Consider the following 23,727-nt stretch of genomic DNA (forward strand, 5'->3'; position numbering starts at 1 on the left):
CCATGGTACACGGAATCTTGTGGTGAGGCTGTTGCCCAGAAACAACTTGCCTTCGTCTCCTGGAAAGCAAATCCAACGGAAGGAAATCTCATTTCCTTTCACAAAGCCCGAAACAAGTGTGTGTCCACCCTCAGGAGAGCCAGGAAACAATATCTCTCCGTTCTCAAGACCGAACTCTCTTATCTGTCTCCCTCTTGCAAATCCTGGTGGCGTCTGGTCAAATCCGTTTCTGGTGTTTGTTCCCCCTCCATCCCCTCCCTTACCTCAAACGGCTACACAGCTGACTCCGCACGTGAAAAAGCTGAATGCCTCAACTCTGTGTTTGCCTCTAAATCTTGTGTCCCAAACCCATCCCTCTCTGTACCCACCATATCCAGTCGTACCCTGCTGCTCCTGGACTCCGTGTCCTTTCCTCCTGACAAGGTGGAAAAGTTTCTGTCAACCCTCGACTCTGATTCTGCAACTGGACCCGACGGCATCAGCCCACGGGTCCTAAAATCCTGCTCTGCTGCTCTATCTCACCCTCTCTCTGTTCTCTTCACCCTCTCTTTTGCTCAAGGTCAACTGCCATCTGCTTGGAAATCAGCCAACATCACCGCTTTGCACAAAAAAGGTGCAAAAACAGATCCTAGCAACTACAGACCAATCAGCCTTCTCCCAATTATCAGCAAAGTCATGGAATCCATCATTGCTTCGGATATGAAATCTTTCCTCTTCTCCAATGGCTTGATCTCTGATCATCAATTTGGTTTCAGACCAGGTCACTCTACTCTGGACATGCTGCTTCTGCTGTCTCAACAATGGATGGAGGTCCTCAATGCCAAACAGGAAATTAGAGCTGTCTCCCTCGACATATCACGTGCCTTCGACACGGTCTGGCACCCCGCTCTGCTCACCAAACTCTCCTCCTTTGGTATCCATGGAAATCTCCACGCATGGCTGGCGGACTTCCTCTCTAGTCGTCGTCAACGTGTGGCCCTGAATGGGTTTCTCTCATCTCCTCTTCCTGTTCAGGCTGGAGTTCCCCAAGGCAGTGTTCTGGGCCCCGTGCTTTTTCTGGTCTTCATCAATGATCTCTCTGACTCTCTCGAAAATCCTCTCTATCTCTTTGCTGATGACTCCACTCTCTGCCGCTCCATCCCTCTTCCCTCAGATCGGCAGTCTGCTGCCTCCTCACTCTCTGAAGACCTGGACAAAATCACAGACTGGTCAAACAAGTGGAACATGTCTTTCAATCCTGACAAATCTCACACTCTTACTATGTCTCTCCGAAAAGATCGACTGGACAACCCTCCCATCTACTTTCTCAACAATCCTCTCCAAGAAGTTCTGTCGCTCAAGATTTTGGGTCTCACTATCTGCCATGATCTTTCTTGGGAAAACCACATTTCCAAGCTGGCCTCCAAAGCCAGTCGCCGACTGGGCATCCTCCGTCGTGCGAAGTCCTTCCTCGGCACACCTGAGCTCCTCACCACATACAAGGCTTTCATCCGCAGCTCAATGGAATACTGTTCTCCCCTATGGGCCGGTGCTCCTGCCTCACACCTAGCTCGGCTTCACGCTGTTGAAACCAAAGCTTTCAGAATTATTGGAATCTCCCGCGATGAAGCTATCTCTGAGGGCCTTTCACTCACTCACCACAGGCAGGTAGGTGGTCTTTCTGTCTTCTACCGACTCCTCTCCGGCCTTGCACCCCCAGCTCTCTCTGTGCTCTGTCCCCCAAATATTCCTACAGGTCGCACAAGATCTGCCAGCAACCCTCTGATGGTTAAACTGCCGAAATCTCGGCTCTCTGCTCACCTTCACTCTTTCATTCCTCTTTTCTCCCGCCTCTGGAACAAACTCCCTCACTCCCTTCAATCCCACTCCTCCCTCCAGGTCTTTAAAACAGCTGTTCACCACCATCTCTTATCTTCCCCCATCCAAAACCTTGATCTTTTCTACCCCCGCTAATTCACCCCAGATCCACCTTGTTTGAAATTCCAACTTCTTTCCTGGAAGTCCTGGCAGTGTCCATATGTTTTATACCTCTCCCACCGCCCCCTTCCCACGCCCCCCCCCCCCCAAAGCCCTCCCCCCCCCCCCAAAGCCCTCGCCCTCTCTCAGTTCTCTCGATGTCTCCATGTCTCTCGGTCCCTGCTCTCAAATGTTGTGTTTGTGTCCTTCCCCCTCTCTCCCCATCTTGTCTACCGCTCCCTATGTTATATGTTTTATGTGTCGGTTTGTCTTTCTGTGTGATTAATGTTCGCTCTTTAACGAGCCTCGATCTTGTATACAAAAAAAAAAAATAAATAAATAAATAAATAAATAAATAAATACACCGCCCGAAATAACAGACGGGAAAATGCCGAGATATATATATATATTTTGTTTAAATCGCGGCATGCTCAGTCATACACCGCCCGAAATAACAGACGGGAAAATGCCGAGATATATTAAAAATTCGTCCATTTGATGATAATCGTCACGATTAAATATTTAATTTATACGTCGTCACAATAATGTGGAGAGAGGAGCATTGCTTCGTTCACGTGTCGCCACACACGGGAAATTGCCGAGATATATATTTTTTTAATCGCGGCATGGTCAGTCATACACCGCCTGAAATAACAGACGGGAAAATGCCGAGATATATTAAAAATTCGTCGCCACACACGGGAAATTGCCGAGATATATTTTCACTTTGCACAAAAATAACATCAAGTAATCGAATCAATAGGAATGTCCTGTGCCTATAACATCGACGTTATAGGCACAGCTGCATCTAGGCATTGTGTAACATCGACGCGGCTTTTGTTTTAATTAAAACTTTTTGTACTTGTTTTCCCAATGGATGGTGGTGGCATTTCATTGCTGGATTATTGATCATTGGAAGATTATTTCAATTGATAAATTGGAAGATATTGATAATTTCAGGGTCTTTTTGGTTTTAAGGGTCTTTTGGTTCCTCTCGGTCTTTAAGGGTCTTTGGGGTCTTCAGCGTGTTTTGGGTCTTCGGGTTTTTTGGGGGGTCTTTAGGGTCTTTGGGATCTTTCGAGTCTTTGGTGTCTTCAGGGGCTTTTGGGTCTTTAGGGTCTTTTGGTTCCTCTGGGTCTTTAAGGGTCTTTGGGCCTTTTTGGATCTTCGGGGTGTTTTGGGTCTTCGGGGTTTGGGTCTTCCAGGTGTTTTTGGGTCTTCAGGGTCTTTTGGATCCTCTGGGTCTTTAAGGGTATTTTGGGTCTTTGGGGTCTTCTGGGTGTTTGCGGTCTTCGTGGTATTTTGGGTCTTTAAGGGTATTTTGGGTGTTCCGGGGTGTTGTTGGTCTTATGGGTCTTGGAGGACTTAAAGGGTCGTCAAAGGTCTGAGGGGTCTCAGCAGTCAACGTAATTAAGAGGGTAATTGATAGGGTGTTAAGAAGAAGAAGAAGAAGAATTTTTGGTCGCATATAAACATACATACAAACCGACATAACGACATAATCATATACGTTTGCTCTATTATAACAAGAATTGTAATAAGATGAATATTTTTGCCTTTCCCTTGAGTTGTTGGCATTGCCTTTTTCAATAACATGTTTAGTGTTTCCCTTGAGCTGCTGCTTCTTGATAATGTTGAACAGCATAATCCAATTAACGAGGTGTTTTCAATTATCGGGCATGAATTTGTTGAACAAAGCGCAAAACTCTCCCAGCAGGTTCTGGAATAAAATCCGCAAGAAATGAAAATTATTTGGCTGAGTAAGATACGTGAGGAGATGCTGAAAGGTGGAATGTTTTAAAATTGGATTTGAATCCACCCAAATTGGCATCCCCTGCACAGCAACAACAACAACAACAACAACTTGAGATTAGAGGAACTCAAGGCACTTAATCTTCTGCCACTTAAGGTGGATGCAGGTTATGTTTTCACCCCTGTCTCTGTCTGTCTGTCTGTCTGCCTGTCTGCCTGTCTGTCCGTTTGTCTGTTTGTGAGCAGGATATCTCACACTACTAAGTTGAGGACAGATTCGACAAAATTTGGTGGGCAAGTTGGATGTGCGACAAGGACAAATTGATTCGATTTTGGTGAAGATCCAAATCCGTATCTGGATCACAGAAGTTTTTTTGGAGCGATTATGTACCATTGAAAAAGATAGGGCCGATATGTAACATGATGTCTCAAAACGTTGTGGCCGGATTATAACAAAAACCTGGTTGATGAGGTGGGTATGTGACAAGAACAAGCCGATCAGATTTAGATTCAGGTCCAGGTCCAGATCCGACCTATGAGTGGATACAAAACATAAACTGTTGATTCTAGCGGAGGTGCATGCGCTGTCTCGAGTGTCCCTCTAGTTGCAAATCGGATCATCTTTAGAAAATAGCTAAAATGAGCGATATGGTCGCAAAAAGAGAGATCAAGGAAACCAGAGGTGGCCTTGACTACCAAGGTCACATGCCTACTCCGAGGGCCTTTCACTCACTCACCGCAGGCAGGTAGGTGGTCTTTCTGTCTTCTACCGACTCCTCTCTGGCCTTGTTCCCCCAGCTCTCTCTGTGCTCTGTCCCCCAAATATTCCTACAGGTCGCACAAGATCTGCCGGCAACCCTCTTCTGGTGAAATTGCCAAAATCAAGACTCTCTGCTCACCTTCACTCTTTCATTCCTCTTTTTTCCTGCCTCTGGAACAAACTCCCTCACTCTCTTCAATCCCACTCCTCCTTCCAGGACTTTAAAACAGCTGTTCACCACCATCTCTTATCTTCCCCCTTCCAAAACCTTGATCTTTTCTACCCCCGTTAATTCACCCCAGATCCACTTTTTTGAAATACCAACTTCTTTCCTGGAAGTCCTAGCAGTGTCCATATGTTTTATACCTCTCCCACTCCCCTCCCCTTCCCATGCCTCTCCCCCCAAGCCCTCTTCCTCCCACTGATCTCCTGTTATCCCTGTTCTCAAATGTTGTACTTGTGTGCTTCCCTCTCTCTCCCCAGCTTGTCTTCCGCTCCCTTAATATCTTATGCTTTATGTGTCAGTTTGTCTTGTTGTATTTACGAGTTTGTCTTACACGAGCCTCGATCTTGTATACAAAAAAAAGAAAGAAAAAAGGTATTAAAAATGGTATTGAAGGACACATACTTTTGTTGCACCTGGACGAGATGCACTTTTGTTGCACAATGCGCTGCGCCTGGATGGATTTGAGGGTAGAGCAGCATCCGAAACCCGAATCCGATGGAGGTTTCCTCCTGCTGACGCCATCTTTGTATATTTGGGTTCCTCTTTATACTGCAGCTCTGTAGTTGGTCAGTTATATCATTAGGTGATACACATTCATCAAAATGCTGTTAGGAACCACACTGTTATCACACAGGTGTGTTTTTTAAATATCCTCAAACCTGAATCCAGATAGAAATACATGAGCCAAGGAGCCTGGGAATGAGCGAAATGGATTGGTGCACGATGGATGTGAGGATTAGGGTTTGTCTGGCCTCAGCCTGGACAATTTTAGGATTCTTGTTAGATTATCTACTCAGGTTGGATCATTTTACCTAAACTGGTTTATGGCATACCTAAACCACCACCATTTCATCCGAATCTGTAACTTTATGAAAAGTAATTTGACAAGTAAATAATTGAATAATTTTATAATTAATCGATTAATTGATTAATCAATAAATCACAAATACCCCTTACAGCCAAATCACTTGGTCATTGTCATGTTCAAATATGAGTTTTAGCTCAAAAGGTGCCTGATATATCGCCAGATGAGAAGGAAAATGAATAAGGAATTAGTAAATTGATAATAACTAAGTAATTAATCAATTAATTGATTAATCAAAAAATATAAAATGCCATTTTTGCCGAAGCACGTGCTCACTATTGTGGCCAGATTTGAGATTCCTCGCTCAAAGGATGCCTGAGATATCGCCCGGACAAACAAGCAAACAAGAAAGAAAGAAAGAAAACAAACAAACAAGAAAGAAAACAAACAAATGGAGTGAAAACTGATTACTCCCTTTCAGCGCATGTCATCGCTGCTTGCCCCCCTTTGACTGCCCGGCGATGACGTCATGCAACGCCTGGAGATGGAATAGGAAAGGAGCGGTGTACAACAATCAATGTTAAGGAAAAGGATCCACCAAGGTCTTGACCACTGAATGTTGCACTTTTTGGCTTTTCTCTTTTGGAACAACGAATCCTCTATATTTTGAATTCTTCTGCATACACTCTCTTGTCTCTGTCCCTCACAGGTGTCTGTGAGGGACAGAGACATATGGTCTGGCACTTTGCGCTTTGTTCCTATAAGGTGCACATGGTCTGCCAGTAACCATCTTCTTGTTAAACTCCCAAAATCCAGGCTCACTGCTCACTTGCTCAGTTCCGCTCATTTGTTGCCCTTTTCTCTCACTTGTGGAACCAACTTCCCCTGTCCCATTCTTCCCTCCAGGGCTTCAAGACAGCTGTTCCCCACTAGCTCAGGTCATCCCCCAATCCATACTCATGGCCCCATTGCTAGGTACTCCCTTTTCCAGGTTATTGTGTTTTTCCCCCCTCTCCCCCATTTTTATCGATTGTTAGTTTGTTCCTTTCCTGTTTCATCTTCCTCTTCCTCTTCCTCTTCCTGCTGTGTTTAATGGTGAGGGATCTCCATCTTTTGCTCGTTTGTATGGACACTTTCCGGATACATTGTTGTATTGACTTGTTAAACTCTTATTCCGATCTGCATTGTGCGGATCGACCCTCTGATGGAGTAAACCACAGAGAGGTCATGAGCGACCAAAGAGTGACCAAGGTTGGATGCAGTACTATGTTCTGAATTCAATTCTCGGCCCAACCCTTAAAGTGTCGTTCTGGTGCTCTTGAATGTGGGTGTCTTCCGCTGGCTGCATGGATTTGTTCCACCTTCCAGAAAGTTCCATCTGCAGAGCACCACATTGGAGCAGATGCTCTGTAAAGTTAAGCCAATGGGCTTGGCTTGGAGTCCCACCAAGAACTCTTAATGTGACTTCCCAGTCAGATCAATGTCCAGTCCATAGTTTCCTGAGGAAAAGCTGTGAAGGTAGGTTTTTCAGGTGTCCATGTTGATGCTCATTAAGCTAGCTATCCAAGATCTTGCCAATCTCACTAATTTACTCCTCTGTGCACCTTGTGCATGCGATGAAATACACCACACCTGCTGTTTCAAAAACTCCTTCCATAGTACTATGACCTGCCAGGAAACGTAGGCAACAAGGGCAGTGATCTTGGCTCATTTGCCTTAAGTTGAGTCATTACCAACTTGTACTCCACCTTGTGCTGCTTGTTAATGATAATATGGTGTTCATACCATGTAACATCTGGTTATAAGCAATACCTTGCATGTGTGCACACAGGGCTTTTGGGGATGGTGGCTCACATGATGTACACAACCGTCTTCCAAGTGACCGTGAGTCTTGGCCCAGATGATTGGCGTCCCCATTCCTGGGACTACAGTTGGTCGTTCAGGTATGGAGCTCTGTTACACATGTTTTCTGAATGTCAAAGCTGCTGCTGCATTTGCTTAGCATGTAAGTGCTATTAGCCCCCATTGGACTTAGTCCGAAACGGGGACTTATGGATTTGATCTCGTCCGTCCGTCCGTCCGTCCATGCGTTCACAACCATATCTCAGAGATGTATGGACTGATTTTGTTCATACATGGCAAAAAGACAATACATGACGGTATACATATGCACATTATTTTGCTTTGCGATGCGATCAAAAATGGCTGACGGGCAGCCATTTTGTTACTTAAACGTGTCCCCATCCATTTCTTGGACCTGCATGGACCGATTTTCTTCAAACTTGGCACAAAGACAATACACGAGTATACATATGCAGAAGATTTTGTTTTGTCATCCAACCAAAGATGGCCGACAGACAGCCTTTAACTCCGTACAGCAAAATAACTAAAACCACGGCGGGGGCTATGACATTTTATGTCTTTGTCTTCTTGTTTTATGCAGGTAAAGAGGTGCAGGTTCAAATACATCTCTAACACCTGCTGTGAAGGATGCACCTTTAAATGGCCCTAACAGTATTATCTAGTTATCTGGTTCCATCAAGTTGTGTCTGACTTCTGGTGACATTCATGATCACATTTCTCCAAACATCCCTGTCCTGTACTACTTCCCAAAGCTAACTCAGAGACAGTTTGGTTGCAGCTTTTACCCACAACCATCAAGCACATAGAAGGTCTGCATCTTCCTCTTCTTCATCAAGTAGACCCAGCACGGTTGATTTATCCAGACTTCGTTTTCGCCACTGATGATGTGTCCAAAGTATGACAGTTTCTGTTTTAGCATCAGTGCTTCTCATGTACATGGTGGCGAGTAGCCTGATTTCTTCAAGCACTGATTTGTTTGTTACCTCCACCACCGAAGGTGGACGGACATTATGTTTTCACCCCCGTCTGTCTCTGTCTGTCTGTCTGTTTGTTTGTGAATGGTGTAGTGAAATCGTATTCGTACTGAACCCGGGTTGATGCTCGCTGCTCGTTGACACCGCTAGGGGCGTGACTATAAGACCCGCTGCTGCGAACGGTGCTCCGAGACTTCTCCTGTGACATGTTACATCTGGTAGACTCGCTAACGGTACGCCTGCATAGATTATCCAGCTTGCTTGCATTGAATGATATGAATGGACCCATGAGATGTCACATCGTATACTTATTGTATTTTCTACTTTACAGGATGATGTTATGATCTAAATGCAATTAAACCAAACCGTTGGACTAAAGTTGTGTGGACCTGATTGGTTTTACACAACACTTAATTGCATTTAAGATCTACAGACATGGCTGGCAACGAGACGCTGACGGTGTCCGTATTCAGCGCCGACCCGCAAGCCACGGATGGAGGCTTGCAGCTGAAGCACTGGCTCAGACAATTGGAGAATCTTTTTGATGAGCCTGAGACCGCTCCGATGGCTGCCGCGAAGCTAGCAACTCTCCATTCAAAAATCGACTACCGGGTATACAACGCTATCGCTCAATGCGCGACGTATGACCTTTCCATCGCGGAGCTCAAACGGCTGTACATAAAGGAAAAAAGCCCGGTGTATGCACGATATTTGCTGCAAACGCGACGTCAGCAACCCAACGAGGCAATGGACCACTACGCCCAGGAGCTCCGGCAGCTTTTGCTGGACAGCGTCAGGGAGCCACGGACTCCCGCGCAGGCTCAGGATGATCGTCTTTTAGATGCCTTAGTTGCAGGGGTCTCCTCCCAGGAACTAAGGCTCAAACTCTTGGAGAAGACCGACCTGACCTTTGCTACGGCACTCGAGCAAGGGACAGTATACACCGAAGCGCGGATGCAATCGAACACCTATGATCGCACGCGCCTCGTGGCGGGCACCACACTACACGCCCGGCCAGAGAGTGCTACCGCCGAGGACGCGGAGCCGCTCGCTGAACTCCGGGATGCTCCGGAGGAAGACCCAGCCCTGACGGCTGCCGTTACGACCAGACCCAAGGCCTTACGCGGGGCCGCATGCTTTTTCTGTGGGGGGCCACGTCATGCCCGGGTCGTGTGTCCGGCACGAGACGCTATATGCCATTTGTGCTCGCAAAAGGGTCATTACGCGAAAGTGTGCAGGAAAACGGCATGCGGCTCGCGGCTCACTGACTCGCGCGGTCGCGGTCGCGCGGGCGCGACGACCTTGAATGGGCTCATTGCGGAGCCCGCGAGCCGAGCCCGACACCCGGCGCCTTACCCGACTTTGAAGGGGAGGGCCCCTCTCTGCGGGCCCCTGGGCGCTCAGACGTCCTTGGCGGGCGTCACCGGACAGCCACCATCGTCTCATCCTCCATCGGGCACAGAGGACGTGTCCTTGACCAAACTCCGGGCCACGCAAGGGGCTTTGAAGCCACGCCAAGCCCCAGCGGAACGTTCTCCTCGAGTCGTCCACGAGCTAACGGTGGCCCACGCCCCGACAAAGGAGATTTCAAAGACTACAGAGGCCTTTTGCTGCCAAAAATGTCAAAAGGCGATTTCGAATACTACGGAAGCCTTTTTCTGCCAAAAGTGTCAAAAGGCGATTTCAAATACTACGGAGGCCTTTTGCTGCCAAAAATGTCAAAAGGCGATTTCGAATACTACGGAAGCCTTTTTCTGCCAAAAGTGTCAAAAGGCGATTTCAAATACTACGGAGGCCTTTTCCCGTCAGAATTGTCAGTTTTTGAATCGCGAAACACTGGAATGCTTGGGAAAGCCCTCTGATGACGATAATGGATTTCCCATGGTCAACACAGACTCCGGCCACGACCGCAAAACTGCTGCTGGCGTAGGATCAACCCGCGAGGCTGGTCCGACCCATTCGGGGGGCTCAGTCCCGCTCCCAGCAGCCTCGTCTGGCCTGGCTCAAGCCCTTATTCCCCTCATGGTCGAAGGCCATTGTGTTCGGGCCTTGGTGGATACAGGATCTACGGATAGTTTTATCGACCAGCGACTTGTGCTCAGGCATGGATGGCGGATCTGGAGGTCTACGAGACGGATCTTCATGGCTTCCCAGGGGCTTCGACTCAGCACGAAGGGGGAATGCCGATTGAAACTCGTGCTAAAGGGGACGGGTTTTCCCTGATGTACACCTTATGGTTTTACCCGCATTATGTGCTGATATTCTGTTAGGACACGATTTTCTTAAGCTGCATGGACGTCTGGTAATGGAGTTTGGTGGGCCTGACACTCTTGTTGTGGGGGCGGACGACGCGCTTGCGGTGTGCGCCCTAGCGCAAATGGACGTCCAGCCGCTTTCGCTGTTCCCCAATCTAAACTCCGACTGCACCCCTGTCGCGGTAAAATCCCGACGCTACTCTCGCGCTGACATGCAATTCATTGCGGACGAAACGGCTCAGCTCTTGAAAGACGGCATCATAGAACCTAGTAGGTCGCCGTGGCGCGCCCAGGTCTTGGTGGTGCGCAGCGAGGCCCATCGCAGACGCATGGTAATCGACTATTCCCAAACGATTAACCGCTTTACACAGCTGGATGCCTACCCCCTTCCGGGGATGGACGCGCTAGTGCAACAGGTGTCCCAGTATTCGGTCTATAGCACTCTCGATCTCCGTAGTGCGTACCACCAGATCCCTATCTCTAGGGCGGATCGTATCTATACCGCATTTGAGTCGGGGCAGCAGTTGTACCAATTTACGCGACTGCCTTTTGGGGTAACGAACGGGGTCGCTTGTTTCCAGAGGGCCATGGATGACCTCGTTGCGCGGGTGCACTTAACCGATGTTTTCGTCTACCTCGATAATCTTACGGTTTGTGGATATGACCAAGGGCACCATGATGCTAATCTGAAGCGCTTCCTTGAGGTCGCGCAGCGGTATCACTTAACTATGAACGAGGGTAAGTGCCAATACTCCCTACGCACGATAGATCTTCTGGGGTACACCGTGACCCATGGCTCTGTCGCTCCGGATAAGGAGCGTCTGCGACCTTTGCTCGACATGGCCCCTCCCTGCGATCGGGCGTCCCTGAAGCGCGCCCTTGGGCTGTTCGCCCATTACTCCAAATGGGTGCAAAGTTTCTCCGTGAAACTTCGCCCCCTTGTGGCCTGCGACACCTTCCCCCTGAGTCCGGCCGCATTGACGGCCTTTGACGGCCTTAAGGCCGACATCGCCCGAGCCGCCGTGGCGACAATCGACGAGAGCGGCTCGTTCGTCCTCGAAAGTGACGCCTCGGATCAGGCCATCGCGGCGACCCTCTCCCAAGGGGGGCGTCCCGTGGCTTTCTTTTCTCGGACTCTTACCACCGCTGAGCGGAGACACTCGTCCGTTGAAAAGGAAGCGTATGCGATCGTCGAGTCTATTCGGCGATGGCGCCCGTACTTACTCGGGCGGAGCTTCCAAATCATCACGGACCAGCAAAGCGTTGCGTTCATGTACGACACCTTACACGCCCAGCGCATTAAGAACGAGAAAATCACTCGCTGGCGTATCGAACTTGCCGACTTCTGTTACACCATCAAATATCACCCGGGGAAGGATAACCAGGCCGCCGATGCCTTATCACGGCCAGCTACATGTGCCGGTATCACCTCTTTGGAGGGCCTACGGGTGCTGCATGCCACTGCGGGCCATCCCGGCATAACGTGTTTCGCTCATTTTGTGCGGAGTGGGGATCTCCCATACTCGATTGACGATATCCGCCGTATCTGTCGCGACTGCGCTATCTGCACGGAAATCAAACCGCGTTTCTATAACCATCCCATGGGGACTCTGGTGAAGGCTACACGCCCGTGGGAACGCTTGGCGATGGATTTCAAGGGCCCATTGCCGGTGTCGAGCGGCTCTCGCTATCTGCTCACTATCGTAGATGCGTACTCGTGATTCCCCTTTGCTTATACGTGCGCGGACATGACTGCTGCCATGGTGATGCGATGCTTACATAACTTGTTCTCAATGTTCGGTTACCCGGCCTATGTCCATACCGACCGGGGTGCGGTCTTCTTGTCTCAGGAGGTACGCGGCTATCTGCTCCAAAATAACATTGAGTCTAGTTACACCACGCCGTACAGACCCCAGGCTAATGGGCAGATCGAACGCTGCAACGGGATTATCTGGAGGGCCATCATGCTCCACCTCCGGACCCTCGGCCGGGGCCTCGATAAATGGGCTTGGTCGCTACCTGCGGCGTTGAACTCGATCAGGGCTCTCCTGAGTACGGCAACCAACCAAACTCCCCACGAGCGACTTTTCCACCACCCCAGGAGCTCGGGGTGTATACGGTCTTTGCCCAGTTGGCTCGCTGGGCCCGGGCCGGCCTACCTTAAACGGGCGGTTCGCGCGAGCAAGTACGACCCCCTAGTGGACAAAGTGCAGATTCTCCAGGCTAATCCTGAGCATGCTCGTGTGATGACGACTGATGGCCGTGAGACTACTGTCTCCGTCCGCCACCTTGCCCCTTGCGGGGTCGACGACCTAAGTAGGGAATCGGACGAACCGGTCGAACCCATCTATGAGACTATGGCCTCTCCTGACGCTCCCATCGCCGAAAGTCTACCGACCCTCCCCTCGCCGAGACTATCTGGGCCCGACGACTTGGAGTTACCCCCTTCGTCACCCGACCCTGTTGGCACCTCTGACGCCGGGGACACAGGGATACGTGATGCCGTACCCGGGGAATTTCGGACGCGTGCTGGCAGAGAAATTCGCCGCCCGGCCCGATACGGTTGGGTCGACTGATGTTCCGCACCCTATTCGTGCTGACGCTCACTCGCTTTAGCCGCGCTGCCGTATAATTCTGATGGGGGGGGAGAATGTAGTGAAATCGTATTCGTACTGAACCCGGGGTGATGCTCGCTGCTCGTTGACACCGCTAGGGGCGTGACTATAAGACCCGCTGCTGTGAACGGTGCTCCGAGACTTCTCCTGTGACATGTTACATCTGGTAGACTCGCTAACGGTACGCCTGCATAGATTATCCAGCTTGCTTGCATTGAATGATATTGTTATGAATTTGGTAGAGCAACATCTAGAGCTAGGTAGATCTGAATAGGTAGGTATTCGGCTGTCGTGACAGGGACTCTACATGTAATAAGTTCTTGATGTTTAGGCGTTTGTCGGGGGAAGATGTATGATTGTGGATCTACCTGGAGGTTCGAGTGTTAAATAGTGAGGGATTAAAGGTAACGCCCCTGTGAGTTTCACCTAGTAGTCAAACCTTTGTCCATTATGGCACTGCAAACCACATAAACATTAGTTAGGTCCTTAGCGCAACATTAAATAATTCCTTTCCCTGACAATGACTTCGGAACAAATGGACAGGAAACCAGGCCAAAAACACCGCCACAATTGGCCGCCACCGTTTACACCTCCAAGGCCTACAAACCTCGCCTGGCACGTGTTATAACACAAGGACCGCGGGGTCGGGGACGGGAGCGTGGAGCGATGCCGCAGAGGGCGTGACCTGGGCGAGCCGGCGAGTTGGGAGGCTATTATTGGCTGAGGAGTGCGCGAATGTGACGCAAACGGCGAGAGATAGATTCGACGGTCGGACGCCATTTTAGGGAGAGTTCGTTGGAGTTGGCAGTTGGCACTGAACAGTTGGACTTGGCTGCCAGCACGCCCGAAGAGAGTCGAGTCGAGTCAAGTGGAGTTCGTTTGCTTTGTGCAGCCCTGCGTTGGACCGTTGGAGCAACGGAGCTCGTGGTGTGGGTGGGCCGTTGAACCGACGAGGCCTGGTGGCGCTTGGAGGCGGACGGAGAGGGCCGCGGGGCCGTGGAACTTGGAGTGAGGCGTGCCGCGGGACGAAAGGAGCCGGGTGTTGGACGGCGGTCACCAAGACGACAAGGACGAGATAAGGCCGTACCCGCGAATACACTTTGCATAAAACTAAAAGACGTGTTATTTTCGTATTCACCTCCCTCGTATCGTGTTTGATATCTGTTGTGTGTGGGATCCCAATTTAGGCTTATTCGAGTTATTAGTACTAGGGCATGCCCGTACTATATATATATCTAAAATTATATCCCCCCCCTCTATTTACATGAAATGGTTTGGTCCAAAGCGAACGGCTTGCGAGTGGTGACAATCCCCCCCCTCTATTTACATGCAATGGTTCGGTCCAAAGCGAACGGCTTCCGGAGTTTGGTAAAGAAATCGCCATCGCGTACACAAACGCGCAGGAAAGCGAATGAATCGCAAATTCGTTTTTATTAGTTGTAAAACATAGTTTAACGCCAACATAGTTTGCAAACGTGAAATAAATGAATACGCTCTCAAATGTGCCATCCGAGGCAGAGTGTGCCCGCCACGTTCGGCACACGCGATCGTTCGCTGCTCTCTGATTGGTTGAATCGTTTTTTGTACATAGCTCGGTAAGTAATTGTCCGATTAATATGAAACCTTGAAAAGGCACATCCTCGGGTCCCCAGCAATATACCTGGCAAGTTAAAAGTATATCGGACCCGTGGTTGTCGAGAAACAGCGGTCACAGACAAACAGACGTACAGACGTACAAACGTACAAACGTACAGACAGAGATTACTGGAATTATAGATAGATTACCGGCGCGGGCTTTTTCACTGTCTTTACTTATAAATAATAAATCCTTATATTATTTTCTGTATATATCTGAACGCAGTTTTCCTGGGTGTTTCATTTTAATAGATAGGGCTGCGGAGCTTGTTGTGTCTGCCCTTCCGCGCGTTTAACTTTGTGTTGAGTTTGAATCCGCCATTGAGTTTTCGCCTCGGGAGTGTAAAGTCTCGCAATCGGCCATCCGTAACTGTGGTGTTAATCACGGTTGCGTAACAAGTGGTGTCAGGAGTGTAGGATTCGAACCCGTCGGACAAATTTTTTTGTCCGCGGCGAGACATCGACACGGTCGGGCGTACATCGCGCCCGACGTTCGAACGCAAAATTTTTATAGGGGGGCGGAGAAATTTAGTAATCAATTGGGCATACGGAGCGCGATATCGCGTCTTCGTCAAATTTAAATTGTGTTTTTGGAATTGAAATAAATACGCGCGCGGGGAACGACCTTCCGAAAAGCGGATGTCGGAGGTCGACGAAATGGAGGTGCGTAGCGAGGCCTCCGTCAGCGTTGGGAGTGAGCCGGAAATAGGGGAATTTGATGTAGAGGTGAGCCTTGGAACCTCCCTCGTCCCGAGCACCAACTTATGCCCCTCCCCTACCGGGGAGTCGGGAACAAGTGGGACGGCCCCTAGAGACGACCAGGCTTTAATGAAATTTTTAAAGGAATTAATGGATGCTCAGAGTGAGCGAGCCAGTCGGGAATTAAATGATAAAATTGACGGGCTGGAAAATAAAATGGAGTCGCAGGGGAAGGAATGGAGGGAAGGACTGAAGGACATGAGTGACCAAATTAATGGATTGAAAGGGGAAATGAATGCTCAGAACGAGCAATTGGAGAATAGAATTAATGCCCAAACAAAAAACATGGAGGGGCAAATGGATAGATTGAAGGAGGGTTTGAAAGAACAGATCGAAGGGATGGACAGCAAAATTGAGGGATTGGAGGGAAAAGTGAATGAACGAATGAATGAACAAATGAAAGAGAGGAATGAAAAATTGGAAGGAAAAATTGGGGAAATGGCACAACAGCTGGGGAAACGAATTGATGGCATAGAAGGGAGTGTGCAAAACCAAATTACGGGCAGACTGGGGGAATTGGAGGATAAAGTAGAAACTAGGGGGGGGGGGGGGGAGATGGAAAAAGCCATAGGGGTGGCAAGTGAATCGATACGGACAGAATTAATGTCAAAAATAGAGGAGGGCGTGACCCAGGCTGTCCGGAGGGGGGAAGCGTTGGAGGGTCGAATTGATAAAGCAAATGGGGACCTGGAAGGCTATCGGGGCCGGGTGGATGCCAGAATGCTACAGCAGAGTGAGGAATGGGGACTGCTCAACCGACAGGGGGGCAAATTGGCCGAGGAGGTGAGGGGGTTGGAAACCCGCATAAAAGAGCAGGAGCAGGAGCAAGGGTTAATTGAGAAAGGCCTGTGGGGGCCACTAATGGATAATGAAAGGGTGAGTGATTTTATGCAGGAGCGACTGGAGATCTGGGACAATACCATCAAGAAGGAGGTTGGCCGGGTTCAAGAGAGCCTGAAGGAAGAGGTGAGTAGGTCGGTTAAACATCTTCAGGACCAGATTAAGGTGACCCAGGAGACCCTCACCACGAGCCACATTTGGACACCAGAGGCTCCGAAACGGAATACCCAGTTGGGGGGGTGTTTTGGCCCCGGACTGGATTTGGACAGAGAGGAATCGGGGAATAGAGTCTCTGGAAAAACAATCCCCCTCGTACATTTTGACGGATCAGGGAGCCTCGAGGCTTTCCTGACACAATTTGAGTGCGTGTCTCAGCTCAATGGTTGGGGAGAGCGGGAGCGCATGGGGAATCTGGTGGCGACACTGCGGGGGTCAGCCGCCGACGTGTTAAACGTAGTCCCAGAGGGAATATTGACCAGCAAGGCCATTTGTGAGGCCTTGAATAACAGGTACGGGACAGGCGCAAGGTGCGACCTGGTCAGGGCACAGCTGCTGCATCACAGGCAAAAGCCTAATGAGACGTTGCAGGAGCTGGCCCAGGATATATACCAATCTGTGAGGATAGCATACAGGGACCTACCAGCACAGGCGTGGGACAAGCTGGCGATAGAAAAATTTATGGCGGCTCTCCCTGATCCTGAGGTCCGGACGTTGGTGGAGTTACAGGACCCACCCACGGTGCACCGGGCAGCGGAATGCGCGGCGAGACTGACCTTTTTGAGAAGGTCGAACCGCGCATCGGAGAGGGCACCTGTGACGGTACGGCAGGCCGAGGTGCGGGATCAGGAAAAGCCAGAGGATGACATCGGGCGAATGTTAAGGGGAATCAGCCGCCAGCTGACAAATTTGATGGGGGGACAATTTGCAGGGAGCGAGTCACGACAGGGTGGTCCAGGTTGGCCATCGGGACGGCCTGATTTTTATCGGGCTGGGCCGGGAGAAAGGGGGGCTCCGCCTGGCTACCAGAGGGGTCTGTTCTTGGGGACTTGTTTTAGATGTGGGAGAAGGGGGCACAGTCAGAGGAATTGTCGGCAACCATATGGGCCCCCACCTCCTGACAGGCTTCGCAGTCCAGAAAGGAGGGGGCCCCCAGTAGGTCCACAGGTGCCAGACAGAGGACCACCACCTCCGCCTGGGCCAATAGCGGTAGAGTGTGCGGGAAACTAGAACGAGCCGAGCATACGGGGCCATGCTCGGCTGGCAAGTGTGTGGAGAAGCGCCCTCCTTTGGTGGAAGTAGTGAATTGCGGACACTGTTGACACAATTGGCCCTCTTTACATCTGAAAACCAACAGGATTGGGACGAGCACCTTCCCTTTATATTGATGGCATACCGGACCGCCCAGCATGCGACCACTCGGTGCACCCCCACCTTGTTGATGTTCGGTAGGGAGATGCGAGTCCCCACAGATTTGTTGATGGGACCGTCACCAGGGGAACCGGGTGAGCCAACTGTGGAGAGCTATGCAACCAATTTGAAAGCGAGCATGGAAAAGGCTCATGAGTTTGCGAGGAAGCAAATTGGCTTGGCTTCTTCGCAGATGAAAACGCGGTATGACGCTCGGGCTCACACACCTCGTTTCCTTCCTGGAGACCTTGTTTGGCTCTACTGGCCCCGGAGAAGGAAGGGGGTGTGCCCAAAACTCACTTCACCTTGGAAGGGCCCTGGGGTGGTGCTTCGGCAGGTGACTGATGTGGTGTTCAAAATTCAGATGGGTCCGCATACCCTTCCACAGATAGTTCACGGGGATAGATTGAGCTCCTACATGGGTCGGGAGGCTCCGGAGTGGATTGGAAGGGTGAGGGGGAAATTAGGTGTGGTGGATGACACTCTTGAACCTGACCAACCTGCAACTACCTGCACTTGAGGTGAGTGTTTTGAGGAGTACTGTCCCAGGCTTCAGGACTTGCTTTGGAAATTGGGGACATGTAAATTGGAGTTGGGAGGCGGGTGAGAGTGATGACATGGCCGGTGAGGGGATGGAATGGGAGCCACAGTGTCTTGTGGGTGGCGTATGTTTTTGTATTGTGGTTAGGTGTTTTGATGTGGTCGTGAGAGTGGAACCTGGAGAGTGAGTGATGATTATTGGAGATAATGAGGGGCGATACTTGTGCTTTTGGAAATGTGCTTTTGGAAATGTGTAATGGTTTAAATGTGAACTGGGGGATTTCACATGTGGCAGGCCATGGCAAGCCTTGTAACACCTTTTACACCAAGAATTGTACTGAATTGTGCTGAGTTGTGTGGAGAATTGAATGGCAGCGGGGGAGGAAGTGTGTTTTGGGGTCTTGTGGGTGGGGAAGGTGTGTGTGTCCGCAGGTACAGAGCAGCTCTGAGGAGCGATGCCTGCGGGCCCCCCTCTGCGGCAATTACCCCTGGCAGCCGGTGGTAACTGGAAATTGGAGCTCGTCGGTGGAGGGTCTGGTTGGGCGCCGCGGGGTGAGGAAGTCCCCCGGTGACCCGTGTTGCTGCGCGAAAGCAGGAGGCAAAGGAGCCTGGTGTGTGTGGAGACCCTCACCGGCGAGGTAACGGCGGAAAGGGGCTGTTGGGCTGTCACGGGGCCAAGAGGTAAAAGGGGGGGGGGGCAATGAACTTGTAAGTCGGTTGACTTGTTTTTGGGACTGCGGGCACCACAGCCTGATGCGCCCCCACCATCTTTTTGTGCGGTACCTCCCCGCTGCCTAGTTGAGGAATGCACACACACGTGAATGACATCAATGCCATGGTCCTGCAGGGGGTGTATTGAAATAAGTGCTTTGTTGATTTTTGAAATGCCTTGATGACCTATGGAATGAGAATGAGTGGTTAAGGGGTCTGTGTTGCATGAATGTGGGCGAAATCCACCGAGCCGTGTCACTCACCTGTAACATCTGGACAGGGCCCGTGGAAATTTAGGGGGATGCATTGGGGATGGCCCCGCAGGTAAGGTTGTGTCTTGTGGCATCCACCGGGGGACGCGGTCTGTAGACCGGGGTATGTACAAAGGTTAGAGTTTTGAGTTTTGGAAAGATGGTTAAGTTTTGTGGTTAAGTTAGTGTTGTGTGTTGTTTGTTTCCTCCCTCCACAGGAACAACGAAGAAAATGTACATACTTGCATGATGGTTAAGGGGTTCAGCATGTTAAGGAAGTGTAGGTAGGTAGTCCGACTCACTTCCCACAGCCCTTCCTGATTTATTTCATAGGTTAATTAAGTGTGTGACAGTAAGTGTTAAGGCTGGAATGGTAGCGCCTGCGGTGAACCTTGCAGGAGCTACGGTTCCAGGGGGGGGGGCTGTGTTATGAATTTGGTAGAGCAACATCTAGAGCTAGGTAGATCTGAATAGGTAGGTATTCGGCTGTCGTGACAGGGACTCTACATGTAATAAGTTCTTGATGTTTAGGCGTTTGTCGGGGGAAGATGTATGATTGTGGATCTACCTGGAGGTTCGAGTGTTAAATAGTGAGGGATTAAAGGTAACGCCCCTGTGAGTTTCACCTAGTAGTCAAACCTTTGTCCATTATGGCACTGCAAACCACATAAACATTAGTTAGGTCCTTAGCGCAACATTAAATAATTCCTTTCCCTGACAATGACTTCGGAACAAATGGACAGGAAACCAGGCCAAAAACACCGCCACAATTGGCCGCCACCGTTTACACCTCCAAGGCCTACAAACCTCGCCTGGCACGTGTTATAACACAAGGACCGCGGGGTCGGGGACGGGAGCGTGGAGCGATGCCGCAGAGGGCGTGACCTGGGCGAGCCGGCGAGTTGGGAGGCTATTATTGGCTGAGGAGTGCGCGAATGTGACGCAAACGGCGAGAGATAGATTCGACGGTCGGACGCCATTTTAGGGAGAGTTCGTTGGAGTTGGCAGTTGGCACTGAACAGTTGGACTTGGCTGCCAGCACTCCCGAAGAGAGTCGAGTCGAGTCAAGTGGAGTTCGTTTGCTTTGTGCAGCCCTGCGTTGGACCGTTGGAGCAAAGGAGCTCGTGGTGTGGGTGGGCCGTTGAACCGACGAGGCCTGGTGGCGCTTGGAGGCGGACGGAGAGGGCCGCGGGGCCGTGGAACTTGGAGTGAGGCGTGCCGCGGGACGAAAGGAGCCAGGTGTTGGACGGCGGTCACCAAGACGACAAGGACGAGATAAGGCCGTACCCGCGAATACACTTTGCATAAAACTAAAAGACGTGTTATTTTCGTATTCACCTCCCTCGTATCGTGTTTGATATCTGTTGTGTGTGGGATCCCAATTTAGGCTTATTCGAGTTATTAGTATTACCGGCGCGGGCTTTTTCACTGTCTTTACTTATAAATAATAAATCCTTATATTATTTTCTGTATATATCTGAACGCAGTTTTCCTGGGTGTTTCATTTTAATAGATAGGGCTGCGGAGCTTGCTGTGTCTGCCCTTCCGCGCGTTTAACTTTGTGTTGAGTTTGAATCCGCCATTGAGTTTTCGCCTCGGGAGTGTAAAGTCTCGCAATCGGCCATCCGTAACTGTGGTGTTAATCACGGTTGCGTAACAATATGAATGGACCCATGAGATGTCACATCGTATACTTATTGTATTTTCTACTTTACAGGATGATGTTATGATCTAAATGCAATTAAACCAAACCGTTGGACTAAAGTTGTGTGGACCTGATTGGTTTTACACAACAAATGGGATATCTCAAAATGTTTTTGACGGATTCGGACGAAACTTGATGCACTGGTTGGGTATGTGACAAGGACGAAATGATTAGATTTTGGTGAAGATCTGGATCTGGATAAGATAATTTTTTAAGTGATTCTTCACCATCGAATATTGCGGCAAAACACAATATATAGCACGATATCTCAAAAGGTTCTGGAGGGATTCAGATGAAACTTGGTGGACATGTTGGGTATGTGGCAAGGACTGTCCATGACTCACATCCATACATTGCAACTGGAAATACTAGAACAGCACCCGGTAGAGCGAGCATACCTCCGCCAGGCTGAACAGGTTACATTTTGTATCCCACTGATAGGCCGGATCTGGATCTGAACCTGAACCAAAATTGAATCAGCTCATCTCACCAACTCATCCACCAAGTTTTGTCATCACCCATTCATAACATTTTGAAATACGAGTACCATGCTATGATATTGGTTTTGGCTCTATCTCTCAATGGTGAAGAATCACTTGAAAAAACAATCTCGATCCGGATATTCAGCAAAATCTAATCATTTCATTTCTGTCACACACCCAGCCTGTGCACAAAGTTTCGTGCGAATCCATCCATAACTTTGAGATATCGTGCTAAAGACAGACAAACAAACTATTGGTTATAGCATGATACTTGCGAATGTCAAATAAACAATAGTTGACATGGAAACAGCAATTTGGCAATTTCGAAAATTTGACCGATCAAGTGTTTGACATGATGATTGTTCTGCATAACAAAGTTGGCTGATACATTTTCTAAATGCAGCCTAATGGGTTTTTTACAAGTTTCAGATGGCTTCGACATTGACATTTGACTAATTTTGACCACACTTTACTCACATATACTACACATACATACAAATAAGATGGATAACTTTCAATTTGATACCTTGAAAAGTTATTGAGTTATGGTAATAATAAATTCGCACAAACTCCCATTCGATTATATTTGGATCAAATTGTTGTCAAGGAAACCGTTGATATGTCAAAACGGCTAAATCGATCGTTTCTTATTATTGGTGAACCAATTCAGTGACCAAATAGTCAAATTATGTTCAAACTAGCAGAGTACCCACCCTCCGGTTGGGTGGAGATTGCGCATTACTTGCTGATAAGGGTCTGAATAGGTCTAAAGGGGTCTTAATAGGGGTATAAAGGTCTAAAAGGTACGTTACAATACTATGTAGTCAGACAGAAAACCAAATATTGCATTGGAGTCATCAGGAGGAACCAGAAGAAATAAACAGCAAAGATGGAGTCATCAGGAGGAACCAGAAGAAATATAGAGCAAAGATGGAGTCCTCAGGAGGAACCAGAAGAAATAAAGAGCAAAGATGGAGTCATCAGGAGGAGCCAGAAGAAATAAACAGCAAAGATGGAGTCATCAGGAAGAACCAGAAGAAATAAAGAGCAAAGATGGAGTCATCAGGAGGAACCAGAAGAAATACAGAGCAAAGATGGAGTCATCAGGAGGAGCCAGAAGAAATATAGAGCAAAGATGGAGTCATCAGGAGGAGCCAGAAGAAATAAAGAGCAAAGATGGAGTCATCAGGAGGAACCAGAAGAAATATAGAGCAAAGATGGAGTCATCAGGAGGAACCAGAAGAAATAAAGAGCAAAGATGGAGTCATCAGGAGGAACCAGAAGAAATAAAGAGCAAAGATGGAGTCATCAGGAAGAACCAGAAGAAATAAAGAGCAAAGATGGAGTCATCAGGAGGAACCAGAAGAAATATAGAGCAAAGATGGAGTCATCAGGAGGAACCTGGTTAGGTTTCGGGTTTCAGCTGCTACTCCTCTACCCTCAAATCCATGCAGGTGCAGCCAAGTAAACCTTCAAGAAAACTTTTTGCAAGAATTAGCTTCTCCTAAGACAGATAGATAAAGGAAGAGAGAAATAAAGACAAAGCAAGAATTAGAATGAATAAAGAGAAATTTGAAAAAGCAGAAAGAAATGTGAAAGAACAAAAAACAAAGATGTCAGGAAGAACCTGGATAGATCAATTTCAGTCGTTACTTCACAGGATCAAATGCAGCAACAGGTACAAGCTACCAGGGGTCCGTCAGTGGGGAAGCAGAATCCACACAGCAGCAGTATATGGTACAATCGTAACCAACAGAAAACCAAATAGTGGACTATGTGTGTGTCTCCTCCATAACTTCAATACAATGAAACCTAGCGACCCCAAATTTTGCATGCACACTAAAGGAATTCCAAGGGAAAGCATTAATGAAAACTGGATGTTTGGGTAAATGTAAACAACCATTTTTTGAAGATAATTAATGGGAGTGCACACTACAGGTTGCTTTTGAGAGCCGACAGCACTACTTTTTTTCCTTTTTTTTACCTAATGGCCTCACACCCTCATTTTAACTCCGATTCGATTTCTATTTTTTTTTCTGGTAGTCACTAAAGTAGAATAAGACTGGGCGAAATCAAATTCTGTGAAATTTGTGAACAATTCCAGTATATTTCAAAATAACCGCTGCGAGGCTCTGAATCACTTTTAAAGAGGTACTTTATGCTATTCATTCTACCACTTGGCCTCGTGTCC

At 48.8% G+C, this 23,727-nt stretch overlaps 1 protein-coding gene across 1 annotated transcript in view; it reads left to right on the forward strand.

Annotated features, from left to right (window-relative positions):
* The window catches only part of LOC137428378 (germ cell-specific gene 1-like protein), a 113,794-nt gene that overhangs the window by 68,733 nt on the left and 21,334 nt on the right, over window positions 1-23,727 (forward strand). Inside the window, exon 4 of the mRNA XM_068118301.2 lies at window positions 7,331-7,442. Within this exon, the coding sequence (XP_067974402.1) occupies window positions 7,331-7,442 (112 nt within the window). The remainder of the gene's footprint in view (window positions 1-7,330; window positions 7,443-23,727) is intronic.

Source organism: Myxine glutinosa, chromosome 5 (genome assembly GCF_964187855.1).
Source record: "Myxine glutinosa chromosome 5, kmMyxGlut1.1, whole genome shotgun sequence".
Lineage (NCBI taxonomy): Eukaryota > Metazoa > Chordata > Myxini > Myxiniformes > Myxinidae > Myxine > Myxine glutinosa.